At 44.5% G+C, this 25208-nt stretch overlaps 1 protein-coding gene across 4 annotated transcripts in view; it reads right to left on the reverse strand.

Annotated features, from left to right (window-relative positions):
* Window positions 1-80: 80 nt before the first annotated feature.
* Window positions 81-25208, reverse strand: part of ZBTB46 (zinc finger and BTB domain containing 46) — a 41433-nt gene continuing 16305 nt past the window's right edge. For 3 of the 4 annotated variants that reach the window (XM_072414342.1, XM_072414341.1, XM_072414340.1), the window contains exons 2-6: window positions 24765-24871; window positions 20130-21077; window positions 9503-9787; window positions 6163-6338; window positions 81-2338 (exon numbers count right to left, since the gene is read on the reverse strand). In XM_072414342.1, the coding sequence (XP_072270443.1) occupies window positions 1976-2338; window positions 6163-6338; window positions 9503-9787; window positions 20130-21042 (1737 nt within the window). In that variant the 5' untranslated portion in view covers window positions 21043-21077; window positions 24765-24871 and the 3' untranslated portion in view covers window positions 81-1975. The remainder of the gene's footprint in view (window positions 2339-6162; window positions 6339-9502; window positions 9788-20129; window positions 21078-24764; window positions 24872-25208) is intronic. The other variant, XM_072414343.1, reaches the window with a different exon arrangement.

A 25208-nucleotide genomic window follows, 5' to 3' on the forward strand; every position in this document is an offset into this window, starting at 1 on the left:
GAAAAAGTTACCGACGCTCTCTGGGGCGGCCAGGAAAGCTGCAAAAAAATCCAGTTTTTGCATTCTGATAATATAAATAGTTTAATTTTTTTTTAGTATGCGGGAAGGGAGATTTCCCAGATATCGTTACAGGCTGTTGAAGTATTGTTTATAATTTTATTAGTGGAACTTTAGACTTCAGTCAGTGATAGGACGATAGGTAGGGCATTCAATGCCTTGGAGAGGGAAGGCTGGAAGAGACATAGGAACAAGGAATGGGGCTTCCGACAGAAACGTCTGTACAATACTACATGCCAGCTTGGATACTTCAAGAGCCTGTTAACAATGGTATTAAAAAAAGTAAAAAGATTTTAAAGAGTCTCTCCGGGTAAAACATTTCTAGCTTGCTTGTGTGCAGAAGCTGTGACAAACTCAGTAATAACTTCCATAGGAGACGGCTGTGTGGGGTCCGGGGCCCTATCTGAAAAGCTGAGCTGGTAGCTGGGGAAAATAATGCCACAGATAGAAATAAATGGGTATGTATGGCAGCATCTCCCCTAGCAACCAGTCCAACTCATGGCTCAGAATTCCCCCATCTCCTACAGACGCGGAGTGCTAACACAACCTCTGAATCTTATAAATGATGGAAGAACTACAAGTCTCAGCAGGCTGCACGTGCAGCGATCCCTGTCAGTGTAATTTGCAGAACCAAATGCACATCCCGTACCCCCCCATTACAGAGGAGGCGCCTGGTAATCCTGCAATTCTAACCAGACATGATGGGCTCGGCTCTGCTGGCCCCCCCTCCCAGAGTCCATCCTTTAATAAGAGAATAATCTCCCGCATGTGGTCAGCCAGCTGCGTCTAACCAGGAGCCATTAATATAATTATTATATCATTATGGGGGAAGGGCAGAGGGAACGTCGAGTTCCCCCGAGCCACCACTTCCTGTCTTGTAATCATTAGCAATGTATGAGCGGGGGAGGACTGCGCTGTGCCAACATCTACACCCCGGGCGTATGGAGGCCGTATTTGGCATGGAGGACGGATGGGGCAACCCTGGGGGCTTACAAGCTGTTATAAAGGGGTCCTGACCCTTATATCTCTCCACCCCTGGACAATCTGGGGTACAGAAAACCAACAATAACCATTTTATATTTTCATGTCTGATTAATCGCCACTTGTTTGGTGGAACTCTCCAACATCATTCAAGGATATCCAATTAAATCCTGAGCACGTCCGGTTCTGCGTGTGGATAGGAAGGAACCGGTACACCACCCGGCAAAAATGAGCGCCGCCCCCCGATTGTATTTATCACCGTGTTGTCACAACACAGAGGTGTGCCCTCTAGTGGCACATGAAAGTTACCAAACCACAGGTCATGCCAATGCCAGAGGGGAAGAGAGATCTTACCCATTGGGGTCCTAAAGAGCAGGGGCAATATGGCAAGAGATTTTCTTGCCCCAAACCCCCCCCCCCCCCCACAATGGAAAATTCAAGTTGGGAGGAGCTTTTTCTTTATCCAGCGTCCAATTCTAAAGTCCAATAACTTTCTTTAGTTCCTGCGAGCGGCATTATTGGAAAGTGGTCAACGTGTGATGATGGCTGCTCTCCTATGTATGAGACAGGTGCTCTTTAAAAGAGGGGACTAAAAAATAAAAAATTTGATAGAAATGTCTCATGCAGCGCTTGTGGGTTATGGGAAAGAAAAACCAGAAACCTTTGTACAGTATGGACAGCATGGATCTGGGACAGTTGGTTGCCAGATGCCACGGCAGGTGAGGATTAGTCAATCGGCGGGCTTGTTAACCTTTCCGTGCCAGGTGTAGGGCGGTGCCCGAGGCTCTTCCCACAGAAAACACAGGTGGCCAGGCACAATGTGGACCCTTAAATATCACATGACCAACTGCACCCCTTGACTTCTCACAGGAAGGGCCCGTTACCTCAACAAAAATCTCTCCATGGAGGAGTTTTTGGAAAGTTCGGGCCCCCAGGACTAGGCAATCCAGGTGAATTCTTTCATTGGGCCGCGGCTGACGTCCGGCGTGCATTCTTCGATCTCATCGTCCTCGAGTATAACGTCGTCCTGAGAGGTCTCTGCCTCGTCTTTCCACTTGATGTCGTCGTCCTCCTCTCCTCCTATGTCTTCGTCCACCTTGAGCTCGTCCACGTCTTCCAGGTAGTGCCCTTCGCTGGAGTAGACGGCGTCTGGGGAGTGACCCCCGTGGGCTACGCCTCTTCCCGCACAATCCACGCACACCCCGTGCCTCCTGGAGCCGTGCTTGATGCCCACGCTGGCGGCAGACATAAAGACGCGATTGCACACCTTGCAGACGTACTTCTTATCCTTGCTGTGGACCTGGTGAGGAGACAAGAAAACAAAATTGAACAAATTTCCTCCAAAATAAAATCAGTCCCCTATTAGCCAGCTATTACCAGTGCAGGTGTCCCCAATATGATATTCCTGAATTGGTGACAACTGAAACATTGCCATATTAGTTGCTACGGGTAACAGCCCAGCCCTTTCACTAATAAATCAATCCTTTTGTCTAGCACTGGAAGGAATACGGTACAGATCTCTGCCGGGCACAGAATCTGATGCAGACAGACAGATGGGTGGCGCCCCTGGAGGAAGAGCGCTGGGTGAGACGGTCCCCCGGCTGGCTCTGGTTACTCGGGGAAGGAGGCTCGGCGCAGTCAGATGAGGAGACAGATGGTCCTGCAATTATGTGACAGCAGAGGACACTGCAAGACAGAGCGGGCACTGCTGCCATGGCAACGGTGATGGCGGCTTCCTAATGAGCCCATATAAGTGGCACTGACGGAGTGTCCCTGAGACTTATCCCCGAGGAGGGGGCAATTTGGAGTGGGTGGTGGAGGAAAAAACAACATATCGAGATATCCATCGGCCTTCCTTAAAGCGCTCAGTTTGGGCCACAATAAGTGAAAGACTTTATACAAAAATAAACCAATCAGAATCCTGATTTTATCCTTACACTTTCCATGGACAACCACAGTGATTGGTTGTCACTCGCCTCGTATATTCTCAATTCTGCAACCTGTTGTTGGTTCAGATGTCCCTACAGACGGGCCAATGCTGGGTTGCAAGAAGATATCAGTTTCCTTATGATCCTAATCTCCCCCCATCCAAGGGCCTATTTCTGTGTAAACTCTGTGTTGTTTATTATACAAGGTCATTCTTGTTCCATATCACATGACAATGTTCGGGATTGGTGATTGGCCACAGTCAGACGGCTACACCCCTGCAACAAGGTCACATGACCCATACCTGGATGGACCCTGCATCTATAAACACTTTGTTGTGGTCACCTCTCACTTTGGCTCTGATTTATTAAAGTTCTCCAAGCCTGGAGAGGATACACTTTCATCAGTGAAGCTGGGTGATCCAGCAAACCTGGAATGGATTTCCTAAAAGTCATTAGCTATTTGTTAGCAAATGTTTTCAATCCTGGACCAGATCCATTCCAGGTTTGCTGGATCACCCAGCTTCACTGATGAAAGTGTATTCTCTGCAGCCTAGGAAATCTTCAATAAATCTGGGCCTTTGTCCTTTTCTAGTCCACAATAAACCTATGGATTGAACTGTTTCCCCAAAACAAGGGGGATGAGTATAAGAGTTCCTAGTGAGCCTGCGCCGTACTCAGATATCTGGCTTCATATTAAAATGTTGCAGCAATGAGTCCCCAGACTTATAATAATAATGACATTTTATGTTATGCAGCCGCTTGCAATGTAAGCGGAGCTCACCGCGTGTGCAGTCACTGGTTCACCAGCAGGGGGCAGAGTTCGTCCTCCCTCTTGCCTGTCATAGGGTGTGTCGGCCTGACAGCGCTGGGCTTTACCCCAATTCATCAATGTTTAAAACCTGAGGATTAATCATTAACCGTGCCCTGTAATTTCCCATCTTCAAGGTGGATTCTTTCATGTGCAGAGTCCTCTCATACCCGGGGGTGGACCTGTCACCTACGCACACAAAGCCGTCTCACAGGACAAACCGATTCTGCTTAAAAACACAGCCCTGCAATTTACTGGGGAGAGATCAGAAGTATAAAGCCCTCGCGTCTATGAAAGGTGGAATAATAACCCGGTACACTTGTGTATAGACAGGTCCACTTGTCTGACAAAATGTCATAAGGGGATTTCCAAAGCACGAAAACAGGAAGGGTCCCCTCCGCCCGCAGCATCACCTGCTGGTAAAATGTGTTATTTTGGTGCAAAGATTCTGTGTTAGAACCTCGGCGGGGCTGTAGGAGAAGGGCTGACTTTTGGGGTTGACCGGCTCCTGAATTCTGAATTTGCAATCATATTCTTAGATTGTAAGCTCTTTAGGTCAGGGTCCTCGCCTCCTCCTGTGTCACTGTCTGTATCCGTTTGTCATTTGCACCCCCTATTTATTGTACATCGCTGTGTAATATGTTAGCGCTATATAAATCCTGTTTATTAATAATAATAATAATAATCTGTAAAATGAGGATCGTTATTTCTTTCTTCTGCTAGGATGAATAAGGAGGACTCCAATGACCTCATCTTGTTAAATTTCACAGCTATAAATATTAGGATTTGGGGGATTAAAGGTAAGGATGAGGGAGCGATGGGGGAGGAAGAGGAAGGAGGGATAGGATGGGGGGGGGTACGGATATAAGGAAGTGTAAAAAAAAATGTACAGCCAGGCACGGGGGGCGGTCATGGATCTTATTAGTTTCTGCAGCTTTTGCTTTATCCAGATAGGAAAAGATGGTGGGGCAAATAAGCGGGGGTGGAGTATTTTGCCCTCTCAACCAATCAGATTTTTTAAATATTCTTTTAACCAATCAGATTTTTTTTTAATATACTTTCAACCAATCAGATTTTTTCATCAATTTATACCCTACTGACAATTGCTGGAGAAAACAAGCCGCTCCTCATGCGGACAAGGACTGTTATCGCTCCTTCAGTGACTGTTATCTTTACACCGTAAAGTTTATATATAAAAAAAATTGAAAAAGAAGAATGTGTTACCACAATTTGGTAGATTAGGTCTGAGCAGTGAATTACACCCAGTAGGGCACAGGATGTGCTGGGAGCTCCACCTCCGTGCAACCATCGCACAGACAGGATGGAGCCGTCCAGCGATGACCTACTTCCCGCTCTTCGGCCACTTCTTGTTTGAGGTCGGTCAAAGGTAATGGTCAGAGATTGGAGCGTGCGCCCCCCCACCCCAAGCAATGCGACCCCATTTCTAGCAGGAGATTGCATGACACAAAAATAAAATCAGGTCATTGGTATACATAGCAGGTACTTCATATGTTGGAGCAGAGCAGAGACCTTTGGGTGAACCCGGATCTGTCCCGTGCAATGGCCACAGCTAGCTGATTGGTGGCACCAGAGGAAAGGTGAATGTGGGGCTCTTTACTGGTGGGGACCCTCTCGTATCACGAAATGTCCATGCTGTGGGACTCTCGGAGGGGTGAATCTATTTATTAAGATCAATATTTGTAACCAGGAACAAGCAAGCACTAAGTGAAGTCCAAACCTCAGATCTGTGTAATTCTTCCCGGCACCAAAGTTTAAGAAAGCCAAAAAAGTCGCATTTTTTTAAAGGAAAGCAAAGCGATGGCAGCGTTCGCATTTTGCCGCAGTTCTTGAAGGCGTTAAAAGCTTTTCTACGTCAAAGATTTCTGATCAGGTGGATGCGGTCCTTTAAGTCAGCCGGAGTCTCCATGGCAACCAGACACAAAGTAATGGGCTCATATCACCTCCTGTCTCCAATTAATAAGACATCGTTATGAGAGCGCATCATAGCCGGGCGAGAGGGACGACCCTGCCTGACGTGACAATGCTGCATGTAAAGGGAAGGATGGATGTGGGGGAATTTCTTTTAGTTTGCTAGAATGAAATGGCTAAATTGTTGGCTGATTTGTCTGCGCACCTTCAGAACCCAACCATTGTTATTGCATTTGTGGTACAGGAAGATAAAGGACAGCAGCAAATATATACTGCAAGTCGGAGTGTTCCCTGGTTCTGGCTCCACCCCCTTACTGGCCATGCTGCAGCCAATAACAGAGCAGAGTGACTGGCAGGGTATAAAGTTGTGAACAACTACCACTCCCAGCAAGCCCAACATATGTAATCTCCCAGGGAAGAACATAGTGAAGAAAAGCAGGGTGCAGTGCAGCTCCTTACCAGCGTGTGGCGCTTCATGTGTTCCCTCCTGGTGAACTTCTTGCCGCAGATCTCACAAGGATAAGGCCGCTCCCCGGTGTGAGAGCGCATGTGTCTCTTCAGAATGCACTGGTGCATGGCGGAGAAGCTGCAGTACGGGCACTTGAACTTCTTGCGAATGACGGTGAATTCATTTACTGAAAGAGACAGAAGAGATCCCGTCAGCACAAGGAGTAACTAATAAAGCTGTGACTTCAAAACAAAGAATTCTACTTTACACCAATTTATTTTCATAAAGTACAATGGTGGCGAATTATATCATGTAAATGTGATGTCAATGCTAAAGAAGAAACTAAACAGGCCAAAACAAGGGGGAGTGGTGCTCTTTCATGGTCAGAGACTTCAGACATGCTACAGGAGACAGTCAGAGACTGGGGACACATTACAAGAGACGGTCAGAGACTGGACATATTACAGGAGACAGTCAGAGACTGGGGACACATTACAAGAGACGGTCAGAGACTGGACATATTACAGGAGACAGTCAGAGACTGGACATATTACAGGAGACAGTCAGAGACTGGACACATTACAGGAGACGGTCAGAGACTGAAGACACATTACAGGAGACGGTCAGAGACTGTTGAAATATTAGAGGAGACGGTCAGGGACTGCGGACATATTACAGGAGACAGTCCTGGGACACATTACAGGAAACGGTCAGAGACTGCGGACATATTACAGGAGACATTCAGAGACCGGGGACGTATTACAGGAGATGGTCAGAGACTGCGGACATATTACAGGAGATGGTCAGAGACTGCGGACATATTACAGGAGACGGTCAGAGACTGGGGACACATTACAGGAGACATTCAGAGACTGTAGAAATATTACAGGAGACGGTCAGAGACTGGGGACACATTACAGGAGACGGTCAGAGACTGCACACCTACTAAGAAGAATATATCATACATATAATACAATGTATATCATGAATATTCCAGGTTGGTATTTTGCTCATCTTGCTCATACACACTAACAATAAGTTTAGATGCCGTCACCCACCAAGTAAGTGCCCCTGTATATTATACACCATCGGGCACTACATTCCTGGGGTTGGCACAGCTCGGAATACCTGGAGCAGACACACGCTGACCCTTTAATTCTCCGTGGATAAGATCACTAATAATACATCAAGACACCCCCTCCCCCTCCTGCCACGCCTGCTGTAATCGCTGTCCTCACATGACCAGGCGCAGCCTTGCACTGCAGGTAGCAGCGTGAACCCAGACACAGAAATCACAGGACGGAGATAGAAATACAAAGTGCTGCTGACTACCCGCCATATTCTATACTATGATAGGAACAAGGCCACAGCCAATGAAGTCACAACTCAGGTCCTGGGGTCAGACAATGAAAGGGGTCGTGGGGAGAACATTTGAGGAAATCCTTAAAAGCGTACTTAAACTCGAATTATTCACTTTACATATAAGGGTAGACTATATGTACCTTTTATGGAAGGTAAAAATTCTGTTTAGGTTTTATTAAGTGCAACACCCTTTTTAAAAAAAAAAAAAGGTGCAGCATCGAGAAGGAATGGGAGCGTAAAGCCTCCCGGGAGACCTACGTCACGTATGCTTGGCTGTTCCTTCTGCTCATGCCTCAACATCTCGGGCATACACAGAAGGAGACTTTTCGTGAAACGAGAAAAATTTACGCATGCGAAGTAAGATGGGCAATCTTGCGCCTGGGTGGGGTGACGGAGGAAGGAGAACCTGGAATTAGAGGCAAAGATGGCGGCGCTGGTACAAGGACGGGTATCAGGACGACGTGAGACACGATGGAAGACCCCTCCGGACCCATCGACTGCGCTGCGGGATTGAAGGTAAGTGTATTTTTTTTTGTTTTAGACAGTTTTGAGTTTAGTTCATCTTTAAGGTTCCATTTTAACTCCATTATTATCCCCCCCACCCATTGGGCCGACCACTCAGGATTCCAAGTCATGAGGCTAAAAGCTAACATATATATGTATCTGTGATATCATACCCATGCCATTTATAAAACTTTCTTTATAACCTGGTCTAATATTATAATGCTAGGGACAAGCAATGGATAACTTATCAAAGAGCTTTGTCCAAACTTTCCATTGCACAAGCATTGACAGAGGTGACCTCGACATTTTTTGGGGACGTGTACCAATAGAGGTCTAACCCCGAACATCCGGCACCATGGGGGACCTGTTATCAACAACACATTGAGACATAGGAAAACCCCAACACTATCACTTCATAAAGGAAACAAAGCAGCCCAATACAGCTATGATGTCAACATCAGCAAGAAATAAAAATCAGAAAACACTGCTGCAGGTAAAAATATTAACTATCATGCAGCGTACCCAGCAGATGTATATAAAGCATTCTGGGTAACATTTGCAGGTATTTAACACCTCGCTCCCCGTACTCTGTCCTCATCTCTTGCATCATCCAGGGTCACCATTTATATTAGAATTTGTAAAATTACTAAACAGTCCTCTTCACAGGCGATATAAACCCTTGGCGGTTAATTGCATATTTATATCACTTTATTCACCAGACCTAAAAGAGGAACTGCAGTGAATACAGAGAGAATGGGAGAGAGATTGGGATGGGAGAGAGAGAGAGAGATGAGAGAAAGAGAGAGAGAGAGATGAGAGAAAGAGAGAGATTGAGAGTGGAAAGAGAGAGAGAGAGAGAGAGAGAGAGAGAGAGAGAGAGAGAGAGAGATGAGAGAAAGAGAGAGAGAGAGAGAGGGGGGGGGGAGAGAGAGAGAGAGAGAGAGAGAGAGAGAGAGAGAGATGAGAGAAAGAGAGAGAGATTGAGAGTGATGAGAGAGAGAAAGAGAGAGAGAGAGAGAGAGATTGGGAGTGATGAGAGAGAGAGAGATTGGGAGTGGGGAGAGAGAGATTGGGAGGAGAGAGAGCGAGCAAGAGAGAGAGATTGGGAGGAGAGAGAGAGAGAGAGAGAGAGAGACAGAAACATAAGGGATATGAGAGTTGCTTCTCCTTTAACATAAGGAAGAAGAGACGGGAAAAGAGGCAATTTCACATCCCCTTAAATCTGGCGCATTCTAAGAGGAAGTTGCCATTTCCCCAAATAGGATGGGGCTGGGTTAACCCCGTGAGTCCGGGACGAGAACAATGAACACAGAGAAAGCAAATAATGCAAATCACAACCTATATAATAATCAACAATTGCTGCCATGGTGAATAAAGAAGTGAAAGTAGCGGCCTCCACCTTTCTGCAAATTAAAGCTTTGGCGGGCGGTCAGCCATCACCACTTCCATATAGGAAGGACACAGAAAGAAGAAAGAGGGACTTACGAGAGAGTGAGTGGGTACCTTTGGGCAGGTATTCAAACAGAAGCGAGCTCTCCTCCCCCAGGACGTCGGCCTTAAGGGACAACAAGCTGTTCTTGCTCAGGAGGGCGCTGCGCAGGTTGGAGACGCTGGTGACCTGCGGGTGAGTTTCATCTTTTTCCAGCCCCAGCGTGTGAGTGATATAACTGGCCTCTCCGCCTTGGAGGGATTCCTCGCCCTGCGAGTACAAGTCCACCCGTTCCTCCCGGCTGTCCGAACTGCCTGGCTCGATCACGGTCACATCGTCACCTAAAAAGAGAAGGAGACAGGTTATTGGTGGGAAATGGACAACGAGTGGGAAGAGCAGACACATAATATATAAACATAAAAGTGCAATTTCAATGGAAATGTTGGTCAAGGTTCAGTATTTAGTAAAGAAACGAGTGCAGTATATACACCAGACATGACAGGTACACTTTTGTTTAATTAAAAGCAACCAAACTCCCATCCTCATTGGCTGCACCGGTTACATCAACTGATGAAGCTGATATTTCTTACTGCGAAACGCGTCGGGCCAACACTAACTACTGGAATCATGTCATTTTTAAAATGTTGAATTGTTGTTTGTAATGAGTATTAATAAAGGTTTCTGGCATTTTAAATTGCTTGGAATTGACTTTTGAGGCCTTAAAATTTACAGCGCTGGGTAATATGTTGGCGCTATATAAATCCTGTTTAATAATAATAATAATAATAATAATAATAATAATAATAATAATAGTCCTGTTCTGTTCTCCTTTTTCTTTTCCTCTATTCAGAAGAAGGAATTACTGTAGAAAGCAGTGGGTTCCTTAACCAGCCAGTCAGCAAATCGATTGTTTCATGTGGACCTATCCTTTCATTTTTATTGTGCTGTAATTTGTAGTCCCCCAGCATTTGGCTGCAGTGGATTGTAGGGGCCCCCGGATACCCCCGGCCGTTGTGCATATGCTATAGGTAGACAGGAAACAGTTAATTGAAGCTGTGGTCCGGTCACATCAGTTCATGCATGAATTATAGAACAGTCCGGGCCCATTAACGGTGCAAGCACGCGGCATATGATACATCAGACAGAACGTGAAGAAGACTCATCCTACCGCTGGCATTCAAGGGCCAATAAACATAATGGAATGTTTAGACAATACAGAGAGAGTTTAAAAAGCGAAATTTAAAGCAGAACGGTGCAGGGAAATATTTGCTAACTTCCTGATAAGCCATATCATAAAACTGATAAACAGATGTAATTAGGAATTAATGAAGCAAAGCTCCGCCCACTGGAGGCGATCATATCCGGAGGGGGAGGAGTTACCGTGCATGGCTCCCATTTGTAGTTCCTGCACATGCAGGAGACTCGGCACAGAATATAACGTATGTGAAAGTGCTTCCATTTCAACTGACAGGTTCTCTTTAAAAAAAAAAAGTTTCCTAGTAAGGAAGAACTTTTCTAAGAAAGTTTAGTTTGGCCGTAATAAGATTTCTGAAAATAGTGTCCGATGTTTATATGGGATTCTGGGGCTTGTAAGAAATCCAAGCTAATAATTAGAACAGTTAGAACCTCAGCAGGGAGCATCCCTAAGGGCAGCAGATATTAATAGCGTGTCTGTGTGGAGGTGCTCCGCCTGATCGCAGGAGGTAATCAGAGGGTGTGGAGGGCTGGCCGTATAATTCCCAGCTCAGAACGAGGGGGCAATTAAAAGATTAAAATGGATTTGCGGAGGATGAGGTGGGGAGAGCATTCCAGTAATCTGGGAACCCCTCTTTTGTACCTCGTTGTAATGTAGGAGAAGTGTTCCCGAACACACCCACAGTATCAGAAATCACAAGACTGCAACCCACCTTAGAAGTTAGAATATGATCACACAAGAGAGTACAGGCTGCATTGGATTACATAAAGCTTGGAATATCTGGAGCCAACATTTTTTTATGCATTTACCATGGATTTGCATACGTCTGTCATATTCAAATGGTGGATGTGTAGACATGTTTGCTCACGTGCGTCTATTTATGATTACATTTAAATAAAAATTAAAAAAAGTCCTACATGGATGAAAATTCTAGAGATCAAAAAAACAGGACGGCTCCGAGTCTACTAGAGCTAACATCAAATCCAATATGGCGGCTACCAGCAGAAGACGCAGGATGCCATGCATTAAAAATGCTTTATGAGCGCAACCCTTGCAACGGGGTCTCTTTAAAGCCCCTGAGATGGAAGCGTTTGGATCTACATCTAAATCTTCTTACGTTCTATGGCCCCCCAGGCTCCGTAATATCTGTGTTGGCCTGTGGGAGTCAGGCTGCAGCAAAGGGTTCTGGGTAATCCGTCCTGCTCCCATTAAATGCAGATAATATATGAGCAGGTGTGGGGGGATTCCTCACTCCAGTGGGGAATGTGAGAGCGGTGTGTAGGAGCAGGGGGGAAATTGGACGGTGGGGGTTGGGATGGAGTATGTGGGATGGGAGCTTCTCTCTGTAACAGGAATGTGGAAGGGCGAGGGGGGTGTAATGTTTATATTTTCCGGGATGGCTGCTATTGTCCTTTAGCTATATCAGATAATGATGAGGTGACAGATTCTGAAACTGATCTCCCGTCAGTACTTTTGCGGTGCCATTTCTCCCTTCTTGTGTGTTACTTCCCCCTCCTTCTAGATTGTAAGCTCTTCGGGGCAGGGTCCTCTCCTCCTGTCTGTTCATCATTTGCAACCCCTATTTAATGTAGAGCGCTGCGTAACATGTGCGTGATATATAAATCCTGTTTATTAATAATAATAATAATTTCCGTGCAGGTTCTTGTTCATACCACGTATGTTATAATGGACATTATGGAGATGCACCGGACACGTGTTTGATGATACGATGCACACATATCATTACATTGTGTTTAGGAACATACAGAGGGTTGGGTTTTTTTTTTATAATAAATCAATGGGCTGTATAAACTAAAAAGGATAATTGGTTGATTATCTCAACTAACAAGGCCACCAACTTGAGAGGGGAATTCAAGAGAAATGCAAGCAATTGATAGGAGGACAAGAATTTCTAATATTGTCCCAGGCAGGAGATCCGTCGCTAAATGACCAATCCTTGGAACCATTTTTTCGGCCCATTAGCCTCACGATTGGTTTCCAAACCTGTGGAGGTACCTAAACCATCAATCTGAATCCATCAGACAGGTCCTGAGCAATTCACAGATCTAAAGGAAATTTGCCAATATGACAATAAATGATTACAAGGCACCGGGTGTGGTAATTATATCACAATTATTATTGTCCTGGTTGTGTTATATGATATTGTGTTACTTTAGGATATGCACACACGTTCAATAATATTGGACGATCCTTTACAGCGAGTGCACGATGTATGAATGAGCATTGTACATACAGCACCATTCTGCTCTATGGAGAGGAAGACTGAAGTAGCGGCACCCCGCTGCGCTCTCCCCCGTCCATGATTCCGTCAGGGCGGTCGTTCAGAGGATAGAGGACGAGCCCTGTACACACGCAAGATTCTTGTTCGATATCAGCCCTCAGACAAGAACAATAGTACGTGTATACCTAGCCTTACACACAACATGATATCTATAGGTTGCTAGACAGGTGACGAGCCCTACCCCCTCTTCCCATAATGAGTTTAGTAGGGGGTAGAGATACCTGAGAGAGCCTAAAACCAGCATTAACCCCGGGATGGGGCTTAAAAGGTCAAAGGGCAAATACTGCACAATCATTACCGGTGAAGCCTCTGGCACAACCTGAAACCACAGCAACTGACCTGATAGATAATGCAAGATGATGGACATGTCGAAGGACCGGATATCATTATATATCAGTTATCAAAGCCAGAGTAAAAAAACAAAAATTAAATAAAAATTGTGTAAAAAGAGAGAAAAAGCAAAATTAAAAGAAGGGAAGCCACACAACACTTGTACACATAATTTGATCTGCAGACAAAGGCATGGGGGTCTTAATATTAATAAAGCAGGGCAGAAAATATATAGGGCAGGGATGACAGGAAAATTAGGACAACTCACACAATTATTTGAAGAGTGAAATGGATGAGCTGTGTCCTGGAACCATTGATAACATCCTCCCCCCTCCCCACCGGAGATGGCTGTACCAGGAAGCCACACGGAGGGGTAATTATTATCATACACACCAGGGACCTGGTGTCCTGGTTACAGGGCTTCTACTGGTCATAGAACCGTCCGCCTGCTGCACCCTCGTCCTGATTTTTATTATCACTGAAATGAGGATGTGTGGGCCCGTTACATCGGTATCTGCGACTAATTATCTACTGGGGGCTGAGACCGGGTTACGGGTGGAAGATGGTGCCCATCTATATACGAGTGGCATACCCTTACTATGCCTTTCATATATAACCCAGCTCCATTGCTGGATATATTGCTGTGTATTCATGGATGGGTAGTCTGGACCTTCTATGTTGCATTGCTAACTAGTATCCAAAACATGTTCGAATAAATCTGAGCACTAAAGCCAGTGTGCTACATCTGAGTGCTATAACCAAGAGCAGTGTTTAATCCAGAACTGGGTGGCAGCCCCTGTAATATAACCTAACTCTTCAGTAACTACTCAAAAACAGCCGGATGGTTACTGATAAGTGCCAGGTGGTGCGCCCAGCTAAAAGGAACCGGGGAGAACACTGAAGAAGATCATTTGCAAGAAGGAAAAAATGCTTCTTTGCTTCATTGCAATGCAAAGTATTAATTGTACAAAGCTGCGTAATATGCTGGCACTATTTAAAAACTGTTTAATAATAATACCGATATTTATGTAGTGCTGATCCATAATCATGTGTATTTTTTGAGGGGGAGAACCTACCAACATGTTTTTTAGGATGTAGGAGGAACTTACCAATATGTGTTTGGTATGTGGGGGGTAAATGGAGTGCCTGGAGGAAACCCATGGAGACATTATTAGATCTAAAGTATCACTTTAAACTTCTGAGATTCAGACAATCCCAGCTTCCCTTGGGCCAAACAAGATGGCCAAAGCATGTCCTCAGAAAGATGGCGGTGCCCAGATATAGGAAATAATCGCGGGTTTAGTTCCACTTTGAACCGGAGACACTGGTGTTTTAGAAGTGTTCTAGGAGTTATAGCTATCGAGCCACAGTGCAACACTCTACGCACGCTTTACAAAGTCTATAATCCATCCCATAGTCACGTCACTAGCTGTCCCCCAAAGGGACTCATAATCTAATGTCCCTACCATAGTCATACGTCTATATTACAGTCTAAAGGGTAATTTGGGGGGCACCAATTAATCTAACTGCATGTTTTTGGAATGTGGGGGCAAAACCAGAGTACCCGGAGGAAACCCACGCAAATACGGGATTCGAACCTAGGACCTAGCACTGATAACCACTGAGCCACTGTGCTGCCCAAGCTCTAAATAGTGCAATTCGGCAATACTACAAAAATACAAAATATGATGGTAAATACTCATTTTTTTGTAGGCACCAAGCTCAAGAGCTTACATTCCAGAAAGAGCTGCAGGCCCAGAGGAGTATGGAATCTTAGAAATGACACTCTGGAGGAAAGAGCTGGCCACACAAGCTCTCATTAGAGGGAGGAGAGGAAAGGTGGGGAGAAGTAGACATATGGAGTCAGGGGAATGTAGGGTGGGGATAGCAAAACACTTGAAAACCCTCTTGTGACCTACATAATCCTGAATCTGTTAGGAGTAACAAAAAGACTAAAATGGGCACAAATTGGCTCACGTGTGTGCTCATGCACAGTAACACAGCCGCTCGTATGTCGAAAAATTGAACAAAAATTTTACTGGTTCAGTTGACAATGTGTAGACACAACAAGGCCACCGGCAAAGTAATGAAGGAGGAGTATCACAAAACACACACCAATTAATGCAACGCAAAATAAAAACAACACCATTGTAGAAAGAAAACACACAAAAAAGTCATGCAATAATGGTGCCCTCGCGCCACCAGATTCTCCGTCGCCTCCTACACGATGGATAATTGCTGAAAACAAGCCGGGTTGCCAGGAGGTTCTGCCTGAGGTAGTAAAACGCACAAGAGCCGCGAGTCTTCTCCTCTAATCTAACTAGATTTAATAGGCTCAGCCCCGAACTCAATGACTTTTTAATGATTTTCTAAAAAGGGTCTAAAGTCCCTGGAGAAATTATAATCTCCTAGTTAAAGGCACAACAACCTTGTTTTTTTAATCTCTTTTTCCCTTCCTGAAATCTTGGCATTTGCCGAATGGAATTATTAAAGATGAAACTCCACTAAGTCAGGTTTCCATCTAAACCGGCCGCATTGACATTTCACTGTAATAGAATTTTGGCACAACCTCGACTTTTCCTATTTGACAACTAGTTCATGGTATTGCGGTTTCCATTGTTGCTTCGATTGTTACTCGGTCACCATCGTGCAAGGTTACATATGTTCTAAATACATTAAGCCCGGCACAAAACTGGGCAATTTAATCCGAGCTCATGATAAGGAAAAATACACGAGCCGCATTAAGAAAAATTCATCAAACTGAATAGTAGATCAAGGAATACAGAACGTTGAAGTTTTATGCAAATTTTACATATTCTGTGTTTGGCTTTACCTCTCTTGTGATCCTTTTATGTGTTGCTTCATTTATGCTCTGAAGGTGTGGGAAGGTTGGGATGACTAAATATTGCATTTCTGGCCGCACACCCCAATGCATGGTGCATGAAAACAAATGCGTCAGCAAAGAGTGTTGTAATGGAGCAATAATTACTGCAACCTAATGAATAGTGTGAATGGGCTCTTATCGTGTCAATCTGCCTCTTCAGAGCAACCCCAAAAGTTCTTACATGACTCCTGATATTCTTTAGGTTGGTATTGCATTGGTTGGATTGAGGGATAACTTTATGCCAGTCTCTACTAGGGAGGACTAGCTATTGGGTCATGTACAAAGCCCAACAAATCACTAAGTCCTCCCCCTCAGTATAAGCTTTGCTTTAGTCTTCAACTCATTGCCCCACTGCCCAATGACAATAACTTGCAAGTCACTGCAGTAATGTATCAATGTGAATGGAGACAGAGCGCGAAAGGGTCAGGGTGGGAATAGGTCAGGGTGGGGATGGGAATGGGTCAGGGTACGGATGGGTTAGGGTGCGGATGGGTCAGGGTGCGGATATTAGTAGTCAAGCAACCATACTTGGGACTTTAGTGCAAAAAAAGTGTTGTCAGCCTAAAAATGATAGGCCATGGAACCCTAGGACAAGGTCCCGTGGAACCCAAGGAGAAGGGTTATGGCTGACTGACCTCACATAAAATGGTGAGGTCAGTCCCCAACACTACTTGGCAGAACCAGCTGTGTGAACCCAAATGCCTTATGCTTAGGGGATTCTTCCCAATAGCAACTAATGCAAATAGAATTATTCTTTTAACCTGACTATAGCAGGTTTCTCTGACACCTGAAAGAGTTCTTCAGAGGTAAAAAGGTCAGGTATGGCTGAATTAGGAGTTTACAGGACTTCTGGAAAATCAAGATGGAATATATTTTTAAAGGAATTAAACACGGGATGTGTGTAAGCATTGCAGGGCTGTACTAAACTTTTCTTTACCAAACTTTAATAGAATGCCTAGGTGAGTGTGGCTCATCCATGCACCAACATCTGCATCTCCTATTCAAGTCTATGGAAATCACATTTTACATTCTTATTACATTGCTGGTTTACTCCGTGACACGTGAAGATAAGAGATCTAGCAAATATTGTATTTAAGGCTTTGGACCCATTTCATCAAACTTCAAACAATGGCTTTCACCCTTTGGATCTGAGCCCGATAATGGTGGCTGGCTTTGTATTCAGATAAGGAAAGTTACAAAGACAATCAGCAGAAAATTCACCAACAAGGACTAATAGGGAAGGATGATGGAGCCCAAGTGACATGGAACATGGTAATTGGGGGCAGATCAGTCTCAGGACCGCACAGCCGTGTTCCATGTCTTCTTTATCTGCCGTACATGTATGGACGCCGCTCCTTACAAGTGACTGAAGGAAAATCTCCTAGAAAGTGGAAAGCAAAACTGCGGTATAAACTTTTGAAGATAACTATATTAAAGTGGAACTAAGCCCATGATACTCCTATGTCCCCATTCCATCGAAAGGCGCCACTATTCATTCTTCTCTACCAGGCAAAAATCTTGATTGCCTGGAGCCAGGACGACCTAACTTCCATGCAGTCCGGTATGGTCCCCAGAAATTTTTTTTAACTGGGTGGGTAGAAGCTGCAGGCAGGTGGTGGCCCAAGTATTGGCACCCAACTTTTCAGTAATCCGCAAAAAAACAGCTGTGTGGTTACTAAAAAGTGCCGGGTGGTACGCCCAGCTAAAAAGGGCCGGGGTTAACACTCCAGACGCATGTAAACTTATTCACAGCATGCGCAGGGGAAGCCGGGTATCCTGGCAAGCAAAGCTAAGTAGCAAATGCGTAACTCAACATTCTTGACAGATACTCAGAGAGATCAGGCAGATAGGAGGGATTATTGCAGAAGGGCCAAAATGAAAAATTGGCCTGCCTGATTGTGAATTGCTTCTTTAGTTTCCCTGTCATAACATTTGCATTTCTGTCCAGACAGATTTCTGACACTGCCACCATCGTCATTTCCTACTAAAGATTTCGGGACCAACCATCTGCTCACTGGAACACAAATTAGAACTTGTTTAGTGTGACCAAACAGCTAGGTTTGTGATCATGTGATCATCACTAAGGGGGACTTTTAGCTGCATTTACTCCAGAAAGCAAATTTCTTCTATTACTTTATATCAGCCCATGTTAACCGGACCGATAACAACACCTTTTGTTAAAGTAAACCTAAGTTAGATCTCTGCACTCCCCTAGTAATGCATTAGGAAACCATGGCGTATCCGGATTTTGAGGCACAATCCCGGAGTCGCCTAGATCTCATCTTGTGCTCCACCCCCCTGAAACAAGCCCTGGTTAACAGCTTAATCTGGGGATTTCACTGCATTACCTTAACGAGATCCTGGAAGAGGTATTTCTCTGACTAGCCTTGCAGTCAGGTATCGTAATATGTGAAGACGGAGGCTTCTGAGTTTCTATAGTAACTAAAAGGCCTAGAACTGCAAGGTCGCGGTGACTCAAGGCCGAACGCCAAGTGCTGTCCGCGCACGGATCCAGAAGGGCGCCAACCGACTAGAGCTGATCGGAGCTGGTGTAACTGGGAATCACGACAAAAGATCTTTTATAAGAACACAGATATAAGTAACAAAAAAATGATCTTTAAAAAAGATCCTAAATGATGGAGACAGGCATGGACCATACCATGGTTGTCTTGGTCCATTTGTTAGTCTCCTCTGTCCTTAGCTAATAATGGGACCAGCTCTGCTCTTCATCGTGCTTCTTCATTAAAAAATCTGCAATCAGGGCTTTAATGCAGACGGTGCCTGGTCACCGTCTCCTAATAAACAGAATCAGTCTATAAGGATTTACATTTTTGTGTTTTTCTTGGCGATACATTTTGAAATAAATGTCAAGCTCCTCGTCCTTGCACAGTGCTGTCATTCCAACATTGTGAACTTGCTGACAGGAATAGCGAGCACAGTGATGACCTTATCAGTGCAATATTTCTTTATTGGGCAGTCAGCATTTTTGGGGGAGTTGGGAGAGGAAAGACGTTGCCCAAGTTGCATTGCTTGACCACAGTGTAAAGTTAAAGGACCATTCTGGGCTGTTGTGTAAATCCCAGCAATCGCTGATCAGCTTTTACTTCATATTTATATAACTTTTAGCTTCAATTCTGTCTGTTATCACACGCTCTGCCTCATTGTGATTTGCAGTTTATCTATAATTTTACTCTGATTTTGGATTGGTGTAATGCCCCCGACCCAGACATTTAATCTTCGGCAATCTTGAGTGGCCGGGATGAACCAATTCTTATGCAGGCGTGCGGGAGTTTATTTATTCCTGACGTGCACAGGGGTATCCTGGCAAGCAAAGAATACATATCTTGCACAGGGCTTTACAGAACAATATGAATGATGGGAAAGTTAGATGAATTTTGCTAGGTGAATATGGAACTAGAACTTCCTGTGTTAATCTTTCTCATTAAAACACATATGAATGATTGTACGTGCAAGGTAAACCAGTTATTAAAAACTGAATGTTCTAAGCAGGGGCAAAGCCACACCTTGGAACAGACCATGGCAAGAACTCACCCGGCTATTGAAGCTGTAGCATTGGGTCTGCAAGGAACAAAGTGCTCTGCCAATGCAAAACTCATGGGTGCATGCTGGTGCTTTCCTATTGCCCGCCCAGATACCCACTGCTGAGAGACAACAACCCTGTGTAAACTACAAGTCACAACTTGGAGCTTACACAAGGCCCAATCATGTTTAGGAAATCTATTTCTTGGCCCTGTACGGGTTTGCTTTAGGCTGTCACCCTTCCTACATGCACATGATTCAGTCATGAGCTTACACAGGACTGGGCATGCCATACCCCATAAGCCTTGGGTGTATCATCAGCCATACATCCTGTGGGAAGGGAGGTACCAAATAATTTGCTCCATACCCGCAAGAAATGTTATGTTAGATGTACAGCTGTGGAGTTAAAAATCAATAAGAGGAACCACTTACTGGAGTTGTCTTGGTTGCTGTACTGCCAATGAGTGCTGGATATAAAGGAAGGTTCCGGCGAGCCGGGTCTGCAGTTCTCCACGATCTGTTGAGTTATATGCCTTACAGTCTCTTTGTTTTTTCTATTCTTCCGCCGCCCAGAAGAAGACTGCCAACCGTCCCCTTGTTCCACATAAACATTTGTGGCGTCGCCCTTGTTGCTGATAATGTAATGAGTAGGGGAGTCCTGCTCCTCTTTTACACGCATTGGTCCGTAACATCCTTCGCTGGCCCAGATAGAAGACACCTCGTCCTGACTGTCCACTTTCTGTTCGGTGTCTTCCTTCCCGTAGCTGCTTCCGCCTTCATGGCAGCTGGCAATGGCAGAGTCCCCGGAAGAGTTGGTGGGACTCGTCCGCCTTGTCAACCAAGGAGAAATGCTGCGGCCGGCCACCACGGCTGAAAGGAGGGCTTCGGCGCTGCTTGACGGGGCACCCATGTCATAGTCGCCTAGCTCCTCGGAGGTCTCATTCTTTATGCTGATGTCCAGTGCTGCCTTAATGAAGCTGTGGCAGGCCTGGACGATGTCTGTCATTTGGAGGTAGCTGGCGGCGGACATCACCTCGATGACGTTCTTGCTGGTCAGTGCTAAGTGGGCTGAGTACATAAAGTCTATGATGGCCTTGAATCCCTGGGCAGTGACAATGTCCAGCTGGGTGATGGTGGTCTGTTCGGACGTTTTTTGCACCTGGCAGTAGAGGGTCTTAAAGTAACGACTGCTGCCCAGGAGGACATTCTTGTGTGCCTTGAAGATTTTACCTTCCACGATAATGCACACGTCACACAGGATTCCATGTTGGCGCTGTTCGTTCAGTTGATGCAACAGCTGCCTGTAGTGTGACGGAATCTCCATATCCTCCTTGCGGTTATTCATTTGTGGATGTCTTTGTTCTGCTGTTACCAATAACACTGTTGATAGAGAAAAAAAAATACATGAATATATTCTTTAAAAAAAAAAACTGCAAAACATACCAACAATGCTGCAAAATTAGTTAATTGCCATGTGAGTAAATAATGGACACAACTCCCTAGCTGGCTGATATGCTGCAGATTCTTAGAGCGGGAACGATGCCACAGGAGAAGGTAAGAGGACTCTTAGTGATTCTTTTGATGAAGAATGGTCATAAGAATCGTTCATGTAACATTGCAATCACACGTAACCTCGGGGCCCACCGTACGATATAATTTCCGGACGTATTGATTTTTTCTGAAGCTAGCCATAAGCATCGCAATCTGATTGTAAAATCTCTGTACAAACTTTGGCTTTATTTTCTGCAAGAAAAGATTGGTGAGCAACAGCTATAAAGGGAAAGGAGCTACAAAAAAAATAATTACGCATTTATCCATAAATGCAGCAACCACTTTGTAATGTGTGCGTGTGACTGTGTGAACTACAAACCCCAGCTTGGCAGGTTTCTTGCAAAAGCCAGAAGTGGCTTATATTTTCTTGTACAGATTGGAGGATAATGGAGGAGTTGGTTGGGGGGGGGGGCGTCCTAGGATGTATGTCTTTCCTTAACAAGATCAAAAGGGGTTTTTGAAGAGGCAGGAACCCACTTCTGAGTGCATTCCACAATCAGGGAACATCAAAGCAGGGCACAGCCCCCACCTCTGCCCTCATTCCTCTACCCCCTGCCCACACCCTAATGGTGCTTGCTCAGGGTGGAGAATTCCGGACCTTAAAGAAAAAAAATCCTTGGGATTAATGTCAACTAAAGAGAGCAGTTCAAGGAGACAGTGAAGATCAGCAGATAAACATCATGGCCTTATAACATACGCAGCTATTGTGGATTAGGACTTCAGCCTACAACCTGCGAAAGAGGGGACATGTCTAAAAACACCGACTTTTTTACCCTCCGCCGACTAAATAAGCAATTTACAGAATTTTGATACAGAAACCCAGATTCAATTACGGAGGGTAAGCACTGGTTACTGCAGAATTTATCGGCAATTGTTTATTCTCAGGAAAAAATTTAAAATAATTTTTTTTGTATAAAATACATGTCCCCTGTGTGCAGAAAACATTTGCTGGCAAAAAAGCATTTCTTGATTTCTTTTTATGATCATTCCATTTTTTGTCCTAGGTAGGTGACTTGAACCTTGTGGGCAGTGCTCAAGTCTATCATCCAATTGTTAGGCCTGAGCACGGTCACATGACTTGAGGAGTAGCATCTCTAGTCCCCCGAGTTGCCAATTGCACCGATTTAAGCAACAGAAGATGGAGTTGAGAATAAAAGGGCCACCTTTGCGCAAACACTGACACTTTGCCCTGTAGAGGCAGGAGGACAATGTCTCTTTAAGAAGAAGTAATATAGGATATAATAGGCAAGGCCTTTGCATGACCAGTGTATGGTTTCCTATCACTTCCTATCGTGGCGACATTACTATAAACTGGACTTCCTGTCTGCCATTCCTGGAAAAAATTACTTTTATACTGCTTTGGAGAATCAGGGAGTCACAGGCATGGTCAGTCTTTCTTATCCCTTTTAAAGCATATACATACAATAATATATAGTATATAAATATATCAGTGTTCAACCCAGTAACATTGGTTCAGTGGTTAGCACTTTGGCCTTTGCAGTGCTAGATCCCAGGTTCGGATCTCAGCTCGGACACTATCTGCATGGAGTTTGCAGGTTCTTCCCATGTCTGTGTGGGTTTCCTCCCACATTCCAAAAACATGCAATAAGGTTAATTAGCTATACCCCCAAATTGACCTTAGACTGTATTAAAAGACATCTTACTATGGTAGGGACATTAGATCGTGAGCCCCTTTGAGGGACAGCTAGTGACATGACTTTGTACAGCGCTGCCTAATATGATGGCGCTATATAAATACAGTGTAATAAAAAATAATAATAATAACCACCCAAAAACAGCCGGGTAGTTACTGAAAAGTGCCGGGTGGTGCACCCAGCTAAAAGAGTCTGGGGAGAACACTATATAAAATCTTTTTGCAAGGTTCCTCATCCCATTAATGGACATTGTGGGTCTTCTCTGCAAAGCTCTCCTGTGTGTCCAGAGCTTCTGGTAACCTTAGGAATCTGGAGCTCATGGAAGTGGTTTGAATAATGTCTGAATATCATTCAGCCATAGAAGGGACCCTCCACAAACCTCATCCTTACTCTTCAGCATTGCACTAAGCTAGGAAGTAGGGAGGTGTCTGAACCTGTGAAGGATTTTCAAAGGATCATAGCAAGGTGCAGCAGATGAAAGGTAAGATGTAAGAGAAAGAAAAAGAAAGATTAAAAGAAACATTTTCTTTTGACTGACTGGACTGTTTCCTTCGACACCTTTCCAACACTAGAAGACATTGCCACAAATTGGTCACCTCACTGGCAGCAAGCCTAACCTTGTGGCTTTCACACATTTCAGATGGAGCTGCCTGTGTGTGTGTGTTCAGAGACAGAGGTGTCATTGCTTCGCTGTCTCACACTACTATCTACCCCCGGTATTCTGTGGAAATTTGTACGCAGATGGTAAAGCGCGATATGATTACCGGCACTCGCTCTGATTACTGAGCAGATAACGAGCAGTGCGAGATGTTTTTCAGGAGGTGGTCCGGTGCTATTGAAGTCAGGTGACAACTGTATAAATTTCTGTGTAAATATAACAAACTAGTATACTTGAACTAGAATATCAATTTATTATAAAATATATCATTTTTTTTGCCTAAAATAAGATTATGCTAATATTTGCTGCTGCAGTCATAACATTATAACTTTGTAGCAAGTCGCAGGGTAAGAAGCTGCAGAAAGGGTTGGTCTGCATCAGACAAAACACAGCCAAGACCTGCACAGGATTTACATGATTGTGTCATCCCAGTCTAGGAAGACTCTGGAAGATGTCAAACTCCCCATCCTGAAGATGAAATATTAAACTTACCAGCAAAATGCAAATATATATCCTTTTTGTATATCCAACAACATTCTTCTCAGTTGCCACATCCCAAAAATCACAACAAAGACCATCAAAACCTATTGGGAAATGTATGGCCGCGAAACGCGTAGAGATCTATATCATCCAGAGTTTCGATCTAATAAACTGTAACTAACCAGTACATACATAAGCTGTGATTTGATTCCCGTGTTTTGAATTTTAATGTGAAAATAAAAAACATAATTTTACTATATCTTAAAGTAGGATTGAAGATTGTTGTCTACTGCCTCAAAAGTCCCCCATGGGTTTTGATGGTACTTTCATACCCAAAAACAGTTTTCTCCCCAGCCCCTTTTAGCTGGGCGTAGCACCCGGCACTTTTCTGCAACTACCTGACTGTTTTTTGTGTAGTTACTTTAGTGTTGGGTCACAATACAGGGGCTGCCACCACCTAAAGCTTAAAATAAATCTGGGGAGAACACTGCAACACCTTTCTAAATAATATGTCTTGTTTGCACAGTTCATGGAATAGGGATATTTTAGCCTGGTTCGGAAATGCTCAGCTGCAGCAATCCGAGATAAAAGCAGCAGTCACACAAGCTAGAGCAAGCCATGGAGACATGGTAACCTTTATCAGATATCATTATGTTATGGAGAGCTCAGGTGTGCGGAGGAAAGTAACCGTCACATTGATATGTATAAAGACGAAGCACTTACCGAATGTAGAGAATCACGGCTCTCTTCAGCAATCTTCACAGTGACAGAATGTCAGAGACGCTGCTGGCATGATGTCATGTACACGAGGGAGGAAGGGCACAAAATCCCTGAAAATTAAGATATAAAAATTGATATAACATCTGACTATTAACATAGGAAAACACACCAATTAGCCAACATACCCTCCCCAGCCTCCAACAACCAGGCACTTTATTTGGATACCAACTACGCCCCATGCTGCAGGTACCATTTTGGGCAACCCATGTGGACTGCATTACTTTTGGGATTTTACTATCTCTGGAGGAAAGATTTCCCCTGCGGCGGTGTTATGGCTTCTTGCTACACAAAGGTAACAACATAGGTGGCAGCTGAATTCTCCAGTTATTGTTTATTTCAGATAATTAAAACGCAGGGGGAGGTAGCATGACGCTACCATTTGGCTCC

The sequence above is a fragment of the Pyxicephalus adspersus genome, chromosome 6 (assembly GCF_032062135.1).
Source record: "Pyxicephalus adspersus chromosome 6, UCB_Pads_2.0, whole genome shotgun sequence".
Taxonomy (NCBI): Eukaryota; Metazoa; Chordata; class Amphibia; order Anura; family Pyxicephalidae; genus Pyxicephalus; species Pyxicephalus adspersus.